This window comes from Fusarium venenatum (genome assembly GCF_020744135.1).
Source record: "Fusarium venenatum strain MPI-CAGE-CH-0201 chromosome Unknown EDB82scaffold_4, whole genome shotgun sequence".
Taxonomy (NCBI): Eukaryota; Fungi; Ascomycota; class Sordariomycetes; order Hypocreales; family Nectriaceae; genus Fusarium; species Fusarium venenatum.
The window spans coordinates 2,846,410-2,863,521 of record NW_027072132.1 but is presented as its reverse complement, the minus strand read 5'-3'; the positions used below and the strand labels follow the sequence as shown (position 1 = coordinate 2,863,521).

At 46.1% G+C, this 17,112-nt stretch overlaps 4 protein-coding genes across 4 annotated transcripts; 3 read left to right on the top strand and 1 right to left on the bottom strand.

Moving 5' to 3' along the window:
• The first annotated feature begins 1,578 nt into the window (after positions 1–1,578).
• EDB82DRAFT_310529 (uncharacterized protein) lies at positions 1,579–3,353 on the top strand. The gene is made up of 4 exons (XM_025737841.2): positions 1,579–1,980; positions 2,034–2,235; positions 2,292–2,492; positions 2,545–3,353. The coding sequence occupies exons 1-4, from the start codon at positions 1,691–1,693 to the stop codon at positions 3,244–3,246; spliced, it is 1,395 nt and encodes a 464-aa protein (XP_025592661.1). The 5' UTR covers positions 1,579–1,690; the 3' UTR covers positions 3,247–3,353.
• Positions 3,354–3,495: 142 nt separating this feature from the next.
• Positions 3,496–4,455, bottom strand: EDB82DRAFT_480092 (uncharacterized protein; the record flags this gene model as incomplete). Its single annotated transcript, XM_025737840.1, has 3 exons — positions 3,496–3,602; positions 3,659–4,364; positions 4,414–4,455. 3 exons carry the CDS (start codon positions 4,453–4,455, stop codon positions 3,496–3,498), a joined length of 855 nt encoding a protein of 284 aa, XP_025592660.1.
• A 3,252-nt stretch (positions 4,456–7,707) lies between these two features.
• Positions 7,708–8,736, top strand: EDB82DRAFT_513758 (uncharacterized protein). The gene has a single exon (XM_065608944.1). It carries the CDS (start codon positions 7,883–7,885, stop codon positions 8,615–8,617), a length of 735 nt encoding a protein of 244 aa, XP_065463315.1. The 5' UTR covers positions 7,708–7,882; the 3' UTR covers positions 8,618–8,736.
• Positions 8,737–13,898: 5,162 nt separating this feature from the next.
• Positions 13,899–16,858, top strand: EDB82DRAFT_310509 (uncharacterized protein). Its single transcript, XM_025737838.2, has 4 exons — positions 13,899–14,026; positions 14,083–14,243; positions 14,311–15,025; positions 15,076–16,858. Exons 1-4 carry the CDS (start codon positions 14,003–14,005, stop codon positions 16,519–16,521), a joined length of 2,346 nt encoding a protein of 781 aa, XP_025592658.2. The 5' UTR covers positions 13,899–14,002; the 3' UTR covers positions 16,522–16,858.
• Positions 16,859–17,112: the final 254 nt, after the last annotated feature.

Here is a 17,112-nt window from a genome sequence, read left to right as displayed (position 1 = left end):
GAGATGTGTTTCTGTTGGTGGGTAGGTGATGTCACACTCCGGTTCAGCCCACGGGAGCGTACAGCTTTAATCAAAGCGTGGTATCTTGGTGCCCTTCCTCAGGGTATTAGAAAAATTGACCGCTGGAAGCATAAGAGACGAAATCAGTAGGTCACTTTATGCCTCTTAAACCATAGTTCCTAGACTACTTATTTTTATACCCTAAGACTCCGGAGGCCATTTTTTCTGCTGCCCAGTAGCCCTTGACCGCAATTAATTAGATGAGGCTGTCAGGTTTGGTTTATCTAAGAAAGATTTAATCAGGTGCTTCCGTTTCTCTGAAAGAGCTGAGTGTTAAACTTACGAGGCAAATCGATAGTAAAAGATGGCGTACAGTTGTAAGTGTTGTTTGCTCTTATTGTTAACTCATCGAGTACCCCCTGCACTTTATCGATGGCATGAGATGTCAAAACTCGTGGAGATGGACTTGTCGTTGCATCAGCCAGCCACTGCGCGATCCTCCGATGTGTGTGCTTGAAAATAGGGCCAAGTATATATGATAGCCTATATACTCACCGCTTATAGTATGTTATAAATTGGCGGTTGTTGGTTCCCGTGCTAGCCTGACGGCAGATGGGCAGGCTTGGAGATTAACGTTGAGTCTGGGGAAGAATGGTGTGAGTGTGAGAAGGGGATGATTGGTGCTAAGAAGTAGGTTATATCGAGATCGTTGGTCTTGGTGTTTTTGAGATATGACAGTGTCAGTAAGTGGCAGTGGCAGTGAGCGACAGTGCTATTATACCTATTAGAAGAAGTTTTAACACTGCATTGCACTGCATTGCATTGCATCTGCACATGGCTCATAACTCGCCAAGACAGTAATCAAATCGTTGGTGGTAAACATGTAGAGAAAAGTGTTTCGATTCTCGAAGCCTCACAACGTACCAGGAGGGCCAGAAGAAAACAAGACTGGGTTTATAATCAGCAGCAAAGTTAAGTCACATGGAAGCCAAGATGACTGTGCTTGTTTGCTGGGAAGGCTAAATAAACGAAACTGACCAGAAGGAGGAGCAGATAGATTATTTCCTTTCCTGCGAGTGTTACATCAAACACTCACAGAATAAAGAATGAACCTGATCCTTTTCTCATTTAGTCTCCTCATCTCCCTCTCTCCACGAATTCAGAGAAAACAAAAAATCACGGGCCGCAAAAGATCCCTCGTCAAACGGATACTTGCATCCCAAGAGGTGACACCACATCTCGACCTTGGCCATCTTTGGACGACTCATTGTTTCGCTGTCTTCCCTTCTCTCTTTCCTTGCCAGATCTTTTTCTGTTATGCTTCTACATCGCTTAACAATCCGTCAACCTCGTCTTTTGTTTCCCTTTCCCTTACGGAGAGTTACGCAAAAGGGAAAAACCACCCACACCCTCCATCGGCTGCCTACCTACTCGCTCACTCAACCCATACACACTCGCTTCTTTGATCCGTCCGTATTCTTTCTGCTATATATTTACTCGCATCAACTTCTTTTTTTATTTCCCAGTCTTTTGGTCTTTGTTCATTATTTTCTTTTTTGTCATCGATAGAGAGAGCGCCATTCTTTGCTACAGTGCACACTCGCTCTCCGCCCCCTCCCCTAGGCTGGGATTCGGGAAACAATAAAAGCGAAAGAAACAAATTCCATGCAAGTCTTCATTTTTGTGAACAATGAGTCACAAGTTCATCGCGGGGAGAGGATCGGATTTGTTGGACGAGGGTCAGAGAAACATACTCGTGCTGTTTGAGCGCATAGGAGGCTCGGTCAGCTTGTTGGCTGTGATTCTAATATTCATCGCCTACGCGCTTGTACCAAAAGTGCGAAATGTGCAGAACACTTTTATAGTGTTTGCTAGTGTCGCAAATGTCGGTGCTAGCTGTGCGAGTATCATCGCCATGGATGGACTGGAACTAGGCGTTTCTTCGCCTCTTTGTCAGGCGCAGAGCTTCATGTTCCATATGTGAGTTACCACTTCTTCGCTAGCGGATTTCCCATCACTGACAGACATTCCAGGTTCATGCAGTCTGATCCTTGGTGGTCACTAGCCATGGCTTTCAACGTCTTCCTCGTCTTCTTCTTCCGCGCCAGCCCAGATTCGTTCCGTCGGTGGTGGTGGGTGTATTGTCTCATTTGTTACGGTGGCCCTTTTGCTATTGCCATTGCGTTGCTTCTGGTTAGAAACCCGAGCCGCGGCCTTGTGTTTGGTCAAGCCACTGTAAGTGCATATTCTTGAAAAAAACGGGTGACTTAAACAGCTAACTTGAGTGATAGATCTGGTGCTGGGTTAACCGGGACTGGGAAAACATTCGAATATACACTTACTACATGCTCATTTGGGTGTGTATTGCTGGATCGCTCCTCTTCTACTTCATGGTAGGCTATCATGTTTTTCGTAGTCGGAACAGGCTCAAGAGTTTGTCTGCTTCCAAGAGCAGAGAGCCAGGCCCTGCTAATCCATCTCAGGCCCAAGGCGTAAGAAATCGTCTTTCACATTTATGGCACATCACTAACAATGCCTCGATAGCTGCCGCGAATTGACTTGCTCACAGTTCCCCAAGACTGCTTTTATGGAACCGTCGTTACTGATATACAAGTCGTTCACTCAACTGCCCCATCAAATAATCTCTCCGATCCACCGAAGCCTGCTTACACGGCTCACTCGTCGTCTCCTCAAGTATCTTTCGACGAACCATGTATTGCAATCCAAAATTCCAACAACCACTACTTCTCAACCTCGATATCCCCCGGTATCAGTACACAAAGTAGCGAGTCACCCCTACGACGTGTGGTCTCGGCTACGAGCCGAACCTACAGCAAATTCGTGGTTGACGACCCCATCAAGCGGGCTTATTTACGCACGAGCTTCCTCTTCGCCCTTAGTGTGTTGGTGACCTGGATCCCGAGCAGTTTAAACCGCATCCATAGCTGGCTATTTGGCAAGTCTCCCTTCGAGTACCATGTCGCCACAGCTGCTGTGCTTCCCCTCCAAGGACTATGGAACGCAGTAATCTTCTTCGTCACAAGTTGTCGACCACTAAAAGATTGGTGCAGAAACGGCGGAGACGACCATGCCATTCAAGATCGAGAGATGATTCAAACGAGGGACGAGCATGATGAACATGCTGGAAGGGGCGGCGAGAGCTTCCTGGATGACACAGACTCCGGTAGTGACGTTGAGCTGCGACGAATCGGGGAAGCGCCAGGAAAGAGATCTTCGAGCTTATGAGGGCAAAATTGGGGGTTTTGGAATTTGTTTGTATGATTGATATGTATGCTGATGGGATATGTGATCCATAACGAAGGCGATATTGGCCGTAATCTAGACTAGATTGAGCCTCGACGGTACCTTGCTGGCCTAGAGGCCATTGGGCCAATAAAGTTTGCAATCTTGAATTATTTAACCTTGGAATTTTAAGTTTGTGATATAGTTTGTGCGTGCAATGCGAGAAAACGCTTATAAAAACATTGGAAATCATTACATCGAAGCCCCATGGATCACAAGAGTCTTGCCTGAGCTCCCAACCTCTTGTACCACAGAGAGCTCTAGAGCCTCTAATATGTTGTACACCCGAACAAGTAATTCTGTAATTCATTAGTATTGTTACTGCCAACACAGATACATAAGTCTTGAAGCAAACCTTTGTACACCAGCTTGTAATGAACTGGAGGATCATCGTTGGGCCCCGAGATTAGAGGCATTGTTTCAGAAGGTGCAGGGACAACGCTGAATCGTATTCCGACGTCATTATTTTTGTCAACCCAGAGAATGTTCTCTGTGTCACATTGAGTCGGGTCTTGTTTGCTTGCTGCTTCGGCAAGCCATTTTCGAAACACCCGTACGACCCCATCCACTAGGTTGACATGGCTTATGAACAATCCACTTCTGGGTCCCTCCTTGACGAGGTTAATGGCAGCACACAGCTGAGAAAAGAGCTCTCCATCATCGAGATCGATGTCTTGTGTAGCGGTATCATCATCTTCATCCTCAGAAGGTTGTGTCTCTGTAGGCCGTCTACGACCTCTTCTTGGACTCCGGGTCTCGGGTGCAAACACTGGCCTGAAAGAGGAATACAAACGCCGGAGGTCAGGTAGCCGAGGGTCAACTTCATTAATAGGAGGACCGTATTGGGTCACTAGTCCCTGGTAACGGCATGCCAAACAAGGGGCGTAGAGCTGGTCACTTGGAAGGTAGCATTCTAAAATGAGTTTGTTATCGGGGAGGGGAGCAGCATGGATGAGGCGGTAGTGGATGAGGCGCGTGACTATGGAGTAGAAGCGGCGGTTGATAGTGGCAAAAGGGAGGAGTTCTCTGGTTGAGAGGGGAGATAGGGTCGAAGTGAGGATCTGAATATGTTGGTTATCTGGAACAAAACTAAGGCATGGAGGAGCTCACTTCGTTTGGTAGGCTATCAATTGAAGCACCGTGAGACGTCATGATGGGTACTGATAATATGCAGACGGTGGCAGCACCAGCCAAAAAGACAAATCTTAAAGCAAATAAATTTTGATAAATGGAATGCCAACTTATTGGCGTTGGATTATCGAATGATCAAGATGAAGCTTCAAGTTGACAGCTTCACTCGATGATTAATTGGTCTGAAGCGCGGGGGAGGGGCAATTGATTTAGTCAGCATCCGCAACTCCGAATGACGAAACCTTTTCGATGAAGCGATAATGATATGCTTCTTTAAAACGCAAAACCTACCTAAGATACCTATCAATTCCTCGGAGTGATTGCTTTGCCCTCTTTTGACTGGTGTAGTATCTGAGTATGTGACCAAGTAACAATGTGTTTGACCATTGAAAGACAAAGTTACTCTCTCATCTCATTTTGCTTTCCTCTTTTTAAAACTGTTTCCATCATTTAACCGAACCGAGAAGGTGATTCGTGATGTCTTGAAGCCTGGTGTGTTTGGGTATAGAATGAGAATCCATCTATGAAAGAGACGAGATGGTCTCAAGAGAAAGGCACTGCAAGTCATATTTGGAGATATTCACAGGCATTTTCGACCTGATACGACACTCATTACGTATATCTATACACTGAAGCAATTTATTAAAACAATGATTGACTAAAATTAAGTATCTTGTGAACAAAAGCCAAAATGCCTGGAGAAGAACCGGCGACGGACGGACTCCGGAGCCCCACTTTGTGATAAGACCGGGTCCGGAAGTTACACGGAAGCCACTCCACTTAAGTCCGGCCTCAAAAAGAACCACAGTTGATACAAATGGACCAGATTTCGAATGCCTCTCAGATTAGTGCACTAAATGACAGAATCTGAGAGTATTTAGAATGATATTCGTCAATGCAGTAACCTGGGAATAATAACGAGCCCGGAAATCGGAGATTTGAGTCTGCAAAGCTCGAAAGTGGCTGAACGCATACCCAGTATACGGCTATCTTTTCAAGATAGTAAGACCAATACTTGAAACAATGCGTGTATTAATTTCTTCTCAACTGAAGCTGGTAGGCTGGTTGCTTCCCCCTCCTTTCTTTGAACCCTAAAAACTTAATATGGAATCGGCACAACTCCAGGTCAAAAGGTTAAAGACATGCGGACATCGAATTGGTCTTACCGGAAGACATGCCCCGAATAACAAATCAACAGCACTCATAACATCCGATGGCTGAGGAGGAGTGGAGATTTGATAACCATTAGTGATGAAGGCAATTTCTAGAAAGGCTTTGTTTCTCTGGGATGCTGGTGTATAAATGCGTTGAATCCACTAGCATTGCCCTCTGTTGCTTTCTCTCTTCTATCACAACCTTCTGGCCTCTATCCTTCGCCACCACAGTTCTGCAGAAGCCATGCATGCCAACGTTTTGCTAGGCCTTGGCCTCTTGGCCGAGACTGCTTTAGCAGTTCCCTACCCTGCTTCAAAGAAATGTAAGCGTGAAGAACACACATCAGAAAGACATTCGTGGACACAATGACTCATACAAATACCTTCTAGGTTCGACTGAAGTAGTCACAGAGATTGTCACTGCCAGTCCAGTGCTGGTAGCAAACGTTACCCTCACTCCCGTCCTCAGCCCGAGTTCGGATGAGACTACAATTACCCCTAGCTCGACTGACGAGGCTACTTCCACCGCCGAAACAATAGAAGATGATGATGAGGGACAAGGTATCCAAGACGTTGCCCAAAACGAAACGGCTACAACCCCCGGGGGCATGGCCTTCTCAACTTCTGTCCTTGTTGATACACAGACCGTATTCCTTACAGATATGCTCTCGGATTCTACAACCACCTCGGTCACAGTCATTCAATCGTCAACTCTCTTGGTTTCAGCTACTTCAACTCTGAGTACTACCTCGACCGTGTTAGAGACTAGGGTGGCTTCTACCACAGTAATATCTATCGTCAGTACAACTGACATGGCCCTTCTCACCTCGACCACCCTTACTACACATGAGGCCACCACTACTGAGACGCAGGTTGTGACTTCGACTGTAGATGCTACGTCGACCATCCTTTTGACAGACGTTGAATCTACAACTACGACTGAACTTGTTACATCCAATGTAACAAACACAGTGTTCTTCATGGAGAGTTCAGCCACTACCGTAGTCGAGAGTGTTACTTCGACTGTCAACGCTACTCAGACCATCTTTTCAACCGATGTCGATTCCACCACAACCATCGAGACCGCCACATCGACATTGTTTATAACCGCTTCTACTGCTACTATGGAGACAGATGTTACCACTTCGACAAACCTTGTAACTTTTACTGTCAGCATTACAGAGACTGTATTGGTCACAAATCCTGTCACTACTACTTCAACTGCTGTTGTCACCTCAACATCAGTTGTCAGCTCTACTTTAACTATCTTTATCACTGACTCCGTCGAAACAACACAGACGGAAATTGTCACATCGACTGCCGTTGTCGAGTCTACTTCTACCATCCTTACCACCGCCGTTGCTTCTTCTACCGTCACAGAGACTGCAACTGTTACTTCGACTTCAGCAGTCAATTCCACTTCCACTATTTTGAACACTGTCCCTGAGACAGTGACCACAACCGAGACTGATGTTACCACTGTCGCCTCAACTATCTCTACTACACAGACTGTGGTCTCCGAAACCACATCGACTACACTCATAGCTGATACAACAATCAGTACCAACGTTGTCTCCACCACCGAGGTAGCGTCAACTACAGTGACGGGTACTTTGTTCGTTATCGGTTCAAATGTCGACTCGTCAACCACCACTTCCACTGTAATTACTACCATCACTGCCGCAGACAATGTTTCCGACTCAGAAACAACTCCAGAGGCTGTTGCCCTTGTCACGGCTACAGTCACTCAAGTCTCTACCACTACAGTCGCCTCGGAAGAAACCAGTTCTTCCGCAGCTCTTGCAAAGAGATCAGTGCCACCTGTAAGGCCTCAATCTGAAGCTGCGGCTGCTTCTGCTTCGAGTCCTCCACAGGTGGCCAAGTCCATGAACGAGACTACTACCGGAGTTGCCCCTACCTCCGAGTCCGCACCGTCCAACACTATAGCCTTGACCAGTACCACTGCCGCTGTTTCTGCTCAGGATTCTCCTGCTTCGTCCTCTGTTTCTACCCTGTTCGACGCCGCTACGACGTCAAACTACACTAAGGCCGGTACCAGCACGAGTATGACAACAGTTGTCATTTATGTCACAGCTACTCCTGACGCTCCTTCTTCTGAGCCTGCAAAGCCTGTTGAGGACGCAAAAGGCCCTGATACGGCTGCCGATATTGCTACAAACACCACCACTACTGTTGCTGCTGTAATTACTACCAGTGTGGCCACTGTGACTGTCACTGCTGGGGCTATATCTGTATCTGTCTCTGAATCCGAGTCTGAATTGTCCGAGTCAACTATGGTAAGCTCCAGCACGGAGCCTGCCACCACAATTGTATCTACTTCTGTAGATGCGCCAACCTCGGAACCTACCTCTCAATCCGCTTCCGCGCCCACAGCTCAGGATACCGTTGAGTCTACCACGGAACCAGCAGCAGACCCTACCACTGAGTCTAGCTCCGAGGAGCCCATTCCAGAATCTACTTCCGAGTCGGTCCTTGAGTCAGCCACCCAGTCTACAGCTGACAGTACCACTGAGCCTACTGCAGTTTCGGCAGCAAAACCTACCACTGCATCTAGCTCTGAGTCCACTCCCAGATCTACTTCCGCGCCGGCCTCTGAGACAACGTCTCAGCCTACCGTCGAGAGTGCCACTGAATCTACAGGTTCGGCAGCAGAATCAACTACAGAGTCTAGCTCTGAATCTACTTCTGAATCGTCCACAACCAGCCAAGTTCAAGTCCCAGCTGCAACAACATTCACTACCACAGTGACCACGATCAGTACTACAACTGAATGGGTATTTATCGCTACACCTTCTAGCTCAGCAACAGAGAGTTCCAGCACGGTCAACTCGAGCGAAGAGGGCGATTCTGCAACTCCAGCCCCCGCTGAAGAATCGGCCACTTCCACTTCAACCTCTGCTACCACAAGAAGCACCGTTGATGCTGCTCCTGAAGATGGCGCTCCCGTGCCTGATGACCCTATCCCACTCAATTGGAAAGACAAGATGACTCGTTTCCATTTATGGTAAATACACTAGATTTATGAAGAAATGAGGATAAGGAGAGATAGGTTTGTTGGCATGTTCGAAGGAACTACCTGATAGATCTTAGGGTAGGTAAACTAGGAATTAATTGACGAATATTCAGCTATCATACATGCCACTCTGAACATACATAGGACAATTGAAATCAGCAGCTTCAAAATGAGTTAAGCTCAGAATCGGTGACATAGCACCTGTACTGATCATAGATTTCTTTGCCTCCGTTGAATGCAAAATGTTGCCTTATCGAGCAAGCTCTCCCGCAAATCTCGACTGTGTAACTCGGCCATGAAATAACCCCTACGGAGAAAATTCAAATTCCGTAGGTCACACTCCGATAAAGGGAGAAGAAAAAATCTCCATGGATCGTCACGGCGTCGTGAAACCGCGATATCACTTGGTTACGGCAAGATCAAAGTCAAGCATCGGTTATACCTGATGTAACTGGACTCTGGATGAATTCAATTGAAGAAATGTCTCATAAAACTTCCGAGATAACGAGATAGCAAGTAAATAAACAAACGCCTCACCGATATATAGGATAATTCCTTTCACGGTGTATCTCTTCACCGAGATGGGTCCGTTCATACAGAAGACTCTAACCAATACTTCGACTTGCCGAGGTTCAAAGAAGTGACCTTGACTTGTACAACAAACAGATCTTGCAGGTAGAGCGGCATGACCATCGATATTCTGTCATATGTATGTATGTCTCAAGGTTAGTAGCAGCGGCGCCTCATTGTTACCTCTGCAGCCGGGGCTTTGACAGGTTTAGGAAAGAGAACAAAGCACAAGACAAGTGAGTTTATCAGGATGCAGACTCACAGAACTGGTGGGGTAACTGTTTCAAAACAGGGTCTTCATGATACAATCTGCCGTGCCTGGTAAACCTTCAAGATTCGCGGCTTCTATTCCGCTTGAAGTCTGTCGCTATTGTAAACACTACCCACTCACTTGGACTGTCAAGTAGCTATCTTTTGAACACAGTCCAGTACAAGTTAGCTTGTTCATATAATCTGGCCTTTCTTCCGATTCACCATGTACAAAAAGGACTATAGCTATATCAGCAATCATCCAATACCCAATGCTTGTTATTCCAATACAATTGTTGTTATCTAGAAACTACCGACATGTGAGTCAGTACTACCACATAATAATTCCAAGACATGCATCCATGTCAGCTACCCAGAGAGACTGCATAAGTCTTTCGTCTTCCCGTCAAGTTTGTACCATGACATATCAACGTAGCATTCCGTTAATGACATGCATATCGATCCGTTCAACGGCACCGTCCAAGATATTCCGTGGGGGGTTACCTCGGCGCAGCCATTCTCTCGTTCGCAACATATGACCGCTTTTCAACCCATATGAGGAGTTATCTACTCCAAGAGAACAACTACGTCTGTTAAAGTTGTACGAGTTATAAAGATCGGCGATCATACCTGGACCGCGTCGCGCGCAATCTTGTGTGACGCTTATTTTAAACATAGATACAAGAGCTCCATGCAATATGTCAGTAAAATGATGCCACATCAGTAATACGGAGACCATGTATTGCGAGTGACATAAAGGTGTAGTTGAAGTAACCGGGCATGCTCCTGGTCATAGTTGCAGTGCATACACATGTGAATCCGACATTGAAGCTTCCAGACTCTCGATGCACTGCATTAGAGAACGGGGACGGGGAGAATACAATAATCAACGGTAAACCTCCCAAGCCCATATGTCTGGATCTCTAACCCTCATATATGTACATGGTTGGCCTAGGAAGAACGCTTCATCAATGCCACATCGGCTTGATCAGTGTGACAACTCATGTTTTTAGTAAACATGTATGCTCATTTAGAGAGGCGATTCAACTAAGTCTTGTAATACATGTAGTAGCTTCTGGGGACGGGAAAGAGAGCGTGCAAGATTTGATAAGAGTCAGGATGGTAAGTGGCATGATCGCATATGATGAGGAAACAATATGCTGTTTCCTCAATCACACCCTATGCTCAGTCTCAACGTGAGCTGGCGCCTATCAGCATTAATAAGTAGCTGGCAACAAAATTATCAATAATCGAGCAGGACCCCACGTCAGCTGATATGTATTGAGGCCATTCGGTATCCTGAAGAAAACGCGAACGCGCGACAACTAAACTTTAATGCTTGGTAAGCTGGTTTTTGTCAAAGATGCGATGGTTTAAAGTTCTGGCGTAAACAATTTGCAAACTCGGACTGTTCTCTTGTACAAAGAGCTTCATCAAGAGGGAAATGAATATGCAGGAGATGATGTCATCGGGTCATACCGTTGTGTGTGGATGCTGAAATTTGCTAACGGCAATGTTGAACAGATCGAGAATGACGTTAAGAGCACATATGTCAGCAATAGTGTAGCTTGGGCGTCCCTAGATACCCTGGGATAACTGAAACGTAGGGCTGAGCCATTAGCCGTCGTTTGGTTTTGTAGTCGAGGCACCGTTTGTGAGCATGTCGCGTCTCAGCTTACCATGCAACAAGTCGTATTTACAACATGCTACAATCCGCACGGGCATGTCAGACTTGTTCTTATCCTCTAGCCCGACGCATACCAATGCTTATATAACGGCTTGTTCATATCATTCGGAACTAATTCCAAGTATGGTTAAGTCGACACTCTGTGTCAGACCGGGCCGTTCCCGTGTAAGCCATCCGTTGTGGTGCGGAGGGTGTTTTCTCCTTTCAATGATAAGAGCTTCCATGTCCCTGGATTTATGTAAGCCGAGATCCCAGCACGGCTATATGGGTGATTTGTTATTGAGATACTTGTGAGAAATGTGGCTGTACTTTGTTGAAGTAAGATAGAACTGACCCTTTATCCGCCTTTCTATACGTTTGTTGTGATACCACCATCCATACCGATCCGGTGCTTGTTATAATGCTGATTCGTATCTGTCGCCACCTGTCTCGCAAAACTAGTTAATCGTACGTTAGCTTGCTGGCATCGAACGGCAGGTTTTAGAAAACCAGGCATTCCTTTATCTTCCCGATATAACTCGGTATTGTCAACCTAGATGGAGACTATTCACACATGTGTGGCTTTGAGCAAGTTAATTCCGATGCTCTTTTTCTGAGTCCCTCAGTCTTATATGCATCGCTGAGATCTGGGATCTAATCTAACCCCAGTATTGAGTCGATGGCAACTCCCAAAACATGGATTTGTAGCCTTTTAGTTTCGTGGCAAAGAACCATGATTGCCTTGGCGTTTCAGTGCATATGCTTGATGCTCTTTTATCGGGGTGTTTCCCGAAAAGGATAACAATTACTGGTTGGTATTGTCAAAGACAGACAAAAGGGTATCACCACAACCAAGATGTGATGAGTATCGATGGGTATGCAAGGATCCGGTGAACAGATTAGGATGGCACATATGAACCGGGAATTAGGAAGTAAGGGAAGAATCGAAGGACACCAGGTTAACTGGTAAGACCTTTGTCCTCGCAGTAAGCCGCTGCCTTGTTGCTGCATTTGAATCATGTCCATCTCGTCATACGGGCCAGTCTTGTGGATTGGCTTTGTATGACTTAGAACGCTTGGCTTTGACAGCAAGAACACGTTAAATTTTCGTTCAGCTCATGATTTTCTTGAGGCGGGAGGTTGGAGTCACTTTCAGACGCTGGATTCACCATCTGAACACTTTGGTGAGCGCGCATCGGTTCGCTTGTCTTGATGCTCATCGTTTTTTTCTCTCTCGATTTGTCCGGCGTTACATCAACAGGACGTGCGCCTCGGTGCGCGGCCCTGTCAAACTAAGCTCCCTGCACTCCCGACTTGCTTGAGTTGAAGGATGTCTCGGAATGATGGACAGTAGCTCAGCCTTGTTGTGTTCCCAATATCTCCCCGATGACTGGTGCCAAGTGCGTCTTCTCTTCAATGAGTACCAGTGCTCTACGGAAGAGCCAAAGCTTTTGATGTTGATAGACATATAAAAAAACCCCGATTAAGTAGAATAACTTTTAGTTAGATTACCTTGTTCTCTTTTCTTGGTACACTCATCGTGCGTTCAAGCTTCTGGGTACTCCCTCAGTGTTGTGGCCTGATAGCTGGCTAAGCTTTTGAGGGGTTTGAGACATGCCCCAATAAGGTGACACGAGCATGAGTTACTTGAATCCTGCATCGACGCTCGGACATCTGGGGGTATGGTATTGGCCTTTTGACATTTGGGTCAAGGGCCTTCATTTTTTATCCATATTTGGAGGTTGATGTTGTTGATGGCGTTGAGTATTCCTTGATTTGAAGGTGATGCCTTCGGCCATTTATCAAATCACAGCATTATAGGAAATGTGGTGACTGGACTGAATGCATGCTTCAACTGCATGCCAAGTTTCATCGAGGGATGCGAGAAGCCAAGTTTGAAGAGGATTTGAGTGTGTGAAACATCTGCCGGCATTCAGCCCTCCAGGTCGTGAGGGGTATTGATTTGCGTCAAGGAATATTACAGGCTGACATCTTCTCGTGTATGCAGATAAAAGTCATGGCGGTCGAGTCAATAATGCGCGTTTCCAATGGAAGGGCTTGGAATTTGCTGATATGGATGATTGGGAATAGAAGAACAAAAGTGCCAGGCTACTGACCACGTCCGAATAGGTGACGCAAATGCTTAAGTAATCTAAAGCTTGTAATCGGAGAGACTGTTATTGGGGTCGTTACTTCCATATTTTTGTACTGTTCTGGGATTACGGGGGAAGGAACGGGATATATCTGCTACCTGCCACCTGCGGGAAGGTAGCCTTTGGCACCTGGCCTTGTAACCTCATAGTTAGTATCTGTACTTAAAAATACCCTTGTTGGCTTTATGGTTGCAAGCATGGCCTGCTTTTAATCCTGAACCAGGTCAAGACATCTAACGACGCTACTTCTAACTTCCGATAGAATACTTATGCACTGATCCCAAGTCCTGCCGAGGTGTCTAAAATGAATGGATACTGCGACCAAGGCAAAGACATACGGGACGATATGACGAGCTGTACAACCCACGGTCCATCTACTAAGCTCACATGGATGTACATGGATCAGATTGCGTCTATGGGGGGGAGCTGATGGTATCGCGGCCTTGAAGATCATCATGCCGGCTACCAAGCCACTGTCTTGCCGTATGGAAGACAATACCTCCGTGAGCGTCTTGGAGGGTAGGTTATTCTTGACCACGTTTGCTGACTTGTTTCCAAGATAAATTCTCACGTAATGCTGTCGACTGTTGCACGCGGATTCTTGTGTTCCTGAAAGCTCAGCTTTTACTGAGTTTTAATTCATGACTGGTCAAAAACATCATATTATTTTTCTGTTATATATCTCTCAATAATACCTTTATCACAGTTCAATCTCATTTTTTCGTTGAGCATTAAGAAGAAAATGTGGAATGACCAGGGAAAGGAGGTTCGTCCAAAAACTGTTGACTAATCCTAAGGTATCGACTAACTGAAAGCGAGAAGCAACAACAAATGTGGTCGACACACGACCTTGCTTGTGCCCACTGCCGGGCACGGAAGATCAGATGTGGTAGGGAACGCCCGCAATGCGAAAGTTGCAAGCGCGACGGCGTCGAGTGTCGATATTCATCTCCCGGCAAACGTGTCAATCACGTCAAACTCCTGTAAGTCGAGACGCCTTGCCTCTTCTCCAATGGAGCACAAAGGCTTACATACTTATTTGTGTCTCAGGTGCCAGAACTTCGAGACGCTTGAGGATCAGCTGCATAGCATTCAAAATGACCTTTCTGATTTGACGTCACTTGTTAGAGGCGGGAACAGCGCGAGATCTTCATCGCTTGCCGCCGAGGAATGGGCCCCCGAGAATCTTAGTGGTACAGACTCAGAGACAGCAGTTCATACAAACTGTCACATCGTAAGAAACACGTCACAGTCCCTCGACCGTTATCATGGACCTTGCTCGCTTTATGCCCTCTGCAAGGAATTCCATGACGATCCCATATTTGGTGTTTCTGAGAACAACACTGCAACACATACTGCCGTTCCCGAGCATGCAATGCTACAAGAAATGCTTTACGAAGCAGGTAATGAACCTCATTTAGATGTACCGTCTCAGCCAACAGGAATATGCCTTCCGCCCCGACAATTCCTCAATCTTGTTATCGGTCCATTCTTCAAGAACATTGATTACGCCACTGATGTTTTCGTGCGATCGACTTTTCAGCCTCAGATTGATCGGATCTATTCCCGACCTATAGGCCCTTCGGACGAAGGCTGGGCCGTGTGCTTCAATGTTATAGTTCTTCTTGGTATCAAGAGGGAGCCTACCACTCAAGGCAATAGTCGCTTCATTCAATCTCTTCTTCAGACGATGAGAATGGCTATCAATAATCCCCGGGTATTTTTGACACCGAGGCTTGTGAACGTCCAAGCACTTGCCCTTTTGGTAAGACTCTTCTGGCTGGAATCGTTGAATAACGTTGACTTTAAATTTAGAGTTACGTGGCTGAGCAATATAGTACGACATCACTTGCAGAATTGGTCTTCGCCCAAGCCTGTTTGTTGGCACGTACAATGGGCCTCCATCGGGGTCGCACGTCTTCCAATAACCTCCCACCGGAGACTATACTAGAGAGGCTCAAGGTGTTTCAGTCATTATATATCAGAGATAAGAACATCGCCATACTTCGTGGCTCCACTTCTTGGTTACCAGGATGTGAATCTGTGGTCCCATCATCATTAGAAAGTCATTCGGAATCTGCTGAAGTAATGGCTCGTTTAGAGCTAGCAAAGCTTCAGGACGAAGTTTATCGGATTTTTTACGGTACTAGTGCTCCCTCTTTGAGGTTTTCTCGAAGCCAAGCATTGGGTCAATTACAACAAAAGCTTGAACAGTGGGCTTCAATGTACAACATCATGCAGACACCATTCACTTCAGCAGAATCATTCGCGCTTATGCTATCATTTCTGGCTACAAGAATCTGCTTGTTAAAAGGCTACTATGGCACAAAGTCCATTCATGCCTTCAAAGATGCCAAGGCCTGCTGCATTGTCTTTTTGCTGGCCACAGCAGCGAAAAAAGATCGTCATCTTTCCGAAGCTTTGAATGAAACATTAGGTTATCGGAAGAAACGCGAAAAGTCCAGTACAAAGAAGGCTAAAAGGAATTCTCAGGCTGATGGAGCACTGCCTGAACATGGTGAGAACAGGATTTCAATACTTCCTCGTCTAGCTTCAACCTTCCCGCTAGCAGCAGCATTTATTGTAGGAAAGACGGTCATACAACAGCCAATGACAGACGCGGATGACACCCCTAGTCGGCCAGAAGAGGAAATATCACTTTTAGAAGCACTTCGCGATCAATTCGCATCGGTCGCCGATCAAGCTCATGTTGATAATCTTGCTTTGAACTTCAGCAAGGTCTTGGGTCTGTTAGTTCGAATAGTTCGTCAAAGGCAGTCACCAGGGCAAAGCAGTACGCCGTCTACTGCCTACAACGAATTGCCGAATCTGCATTCAACTAGGTCTTCCAGCTCCCTCCATGGCAGTGTTGTAAGTTCCTTTAGAGATACACCTCCAGGCCCCGAGAATCATTCAACAATCAGTTCGATTAGTGGGGTTGCCCCACATTCTTCCTTACTTCTGCCGTTCACCCAACCACTTGAATCCCCGACTGGAGGTTCGCCGTGGTTTACAAACGCTGGCCACGGTATAGGCTTGAACCACAACCCAATTCATGTAGCGTGGCCCAGCCAAAACAAGCGACAGTCCGAAGAGGTGGAACTCCCGGTTAAGAGAACGCGGATCGCTTGTCACGACGATTTCTTGGACATTGGCGCAGGATATGCCGATCATGACTCACGGGCTGACGACGATGTTTTATTTACATTTGATTTTCTCAACACAGGAAACGATATCTCTGCTTTTGATATGAACGAATAACCTACTGTGTGCTTTTTGCGCAGTGGAGTGGTATAGATTCGGCACTTTAGGGTAAACTGGCTGCGTCTCATTTTCCTTCTTACCTTACTGTCCCTGATCTCTCTCCCGACAGTGCAATACAAACGCACATTGCGCTTACCTCAGTCCTTTACCCCTACTACAAATAGACACATCATATACAAAGACGGTTCGTTAATTTTACAGGATTAAAGTCTTACTGTCAAAGTAATGGACTGTGATTCCTGCTATGGTAAAGAAGCGTCAAATATCCATTCAAGATCCACGCCGCAAATTGTGCCTTGAATAGACGGCAAGCCACGCATGTCTTGGCATTCAGTCGTCCAACTTTTTATCATATGAACGATAACATCTAAAAGCCAGGTTGAGGCAATTCCAACGATTTGATCAAGTCCTTGGAAGTAGCTGATCTATTAAACTTGAACATTACGCACTTGATCGAAATGCACACACATTCATTTGGACGCGCCGCCTAGATCATGGACCATCCTTCAGATATCTATATTTGCCTTGTCTTCTACAGTAGTTAGGCTCCAGAGCTGTTAAATTCGTATCAGCAGTGCGACTACTCCC

Excerpts from the sequence above, each read along its gene's own strand:
- EDB82DRAFT_310509 (XM_025737838.2), top strand. The coding sequence starts at position 14,003 with ATGTGGAATGACCAGGGAAAGGAG. Across the intron at positions 14,027-14,082 it reads GGAATGACCAGGGAAAGGAG|CAACAACAAATGTGGTCGAC; the intron begins GTTCGTCCAAAA and ends GAAAGCGAGAAG. Across the intron at positions 14,244-14,310 it reads GTCAATCACGTCAAACTCCT|GTGCCAGAACTTCGAGACGC; the intron begins GTAAGTCGAGAC and ends TTTGTGTCTCAG.
- EDB82DRAFT_310529 (XM_025737841.2), top strand. The coding sequence starts at position 1,691 with ATGAGTCACAAGTTCATCGCGGGGAGAGGATCGGATTTGTTGGACGAG. Across the intron at positions 1,981-2,033 it reads CAGAGCTTCATGTTCCATAT|GTTCATGCAGTCTGATCCTT; the intron begins GTGAGTTACCAC and ends CAGACATTCCAG. Across the intron at positions 2,236-2,291 it reads TTGTGTTTGGTCAAGCCACT|ATCTGGTGCTGGGTTAACCG; the intron begins GTAAGTGCATAT and ends CTTGAGTGATAG.
- EDB82DRAFT_513758 (XM_065608944.1), top strand. The coding sequence starts at position 7,883 with ATGGTAAGCTCCAGCACGGAGCCTGCCACCACAATTGTATCTACTTCT.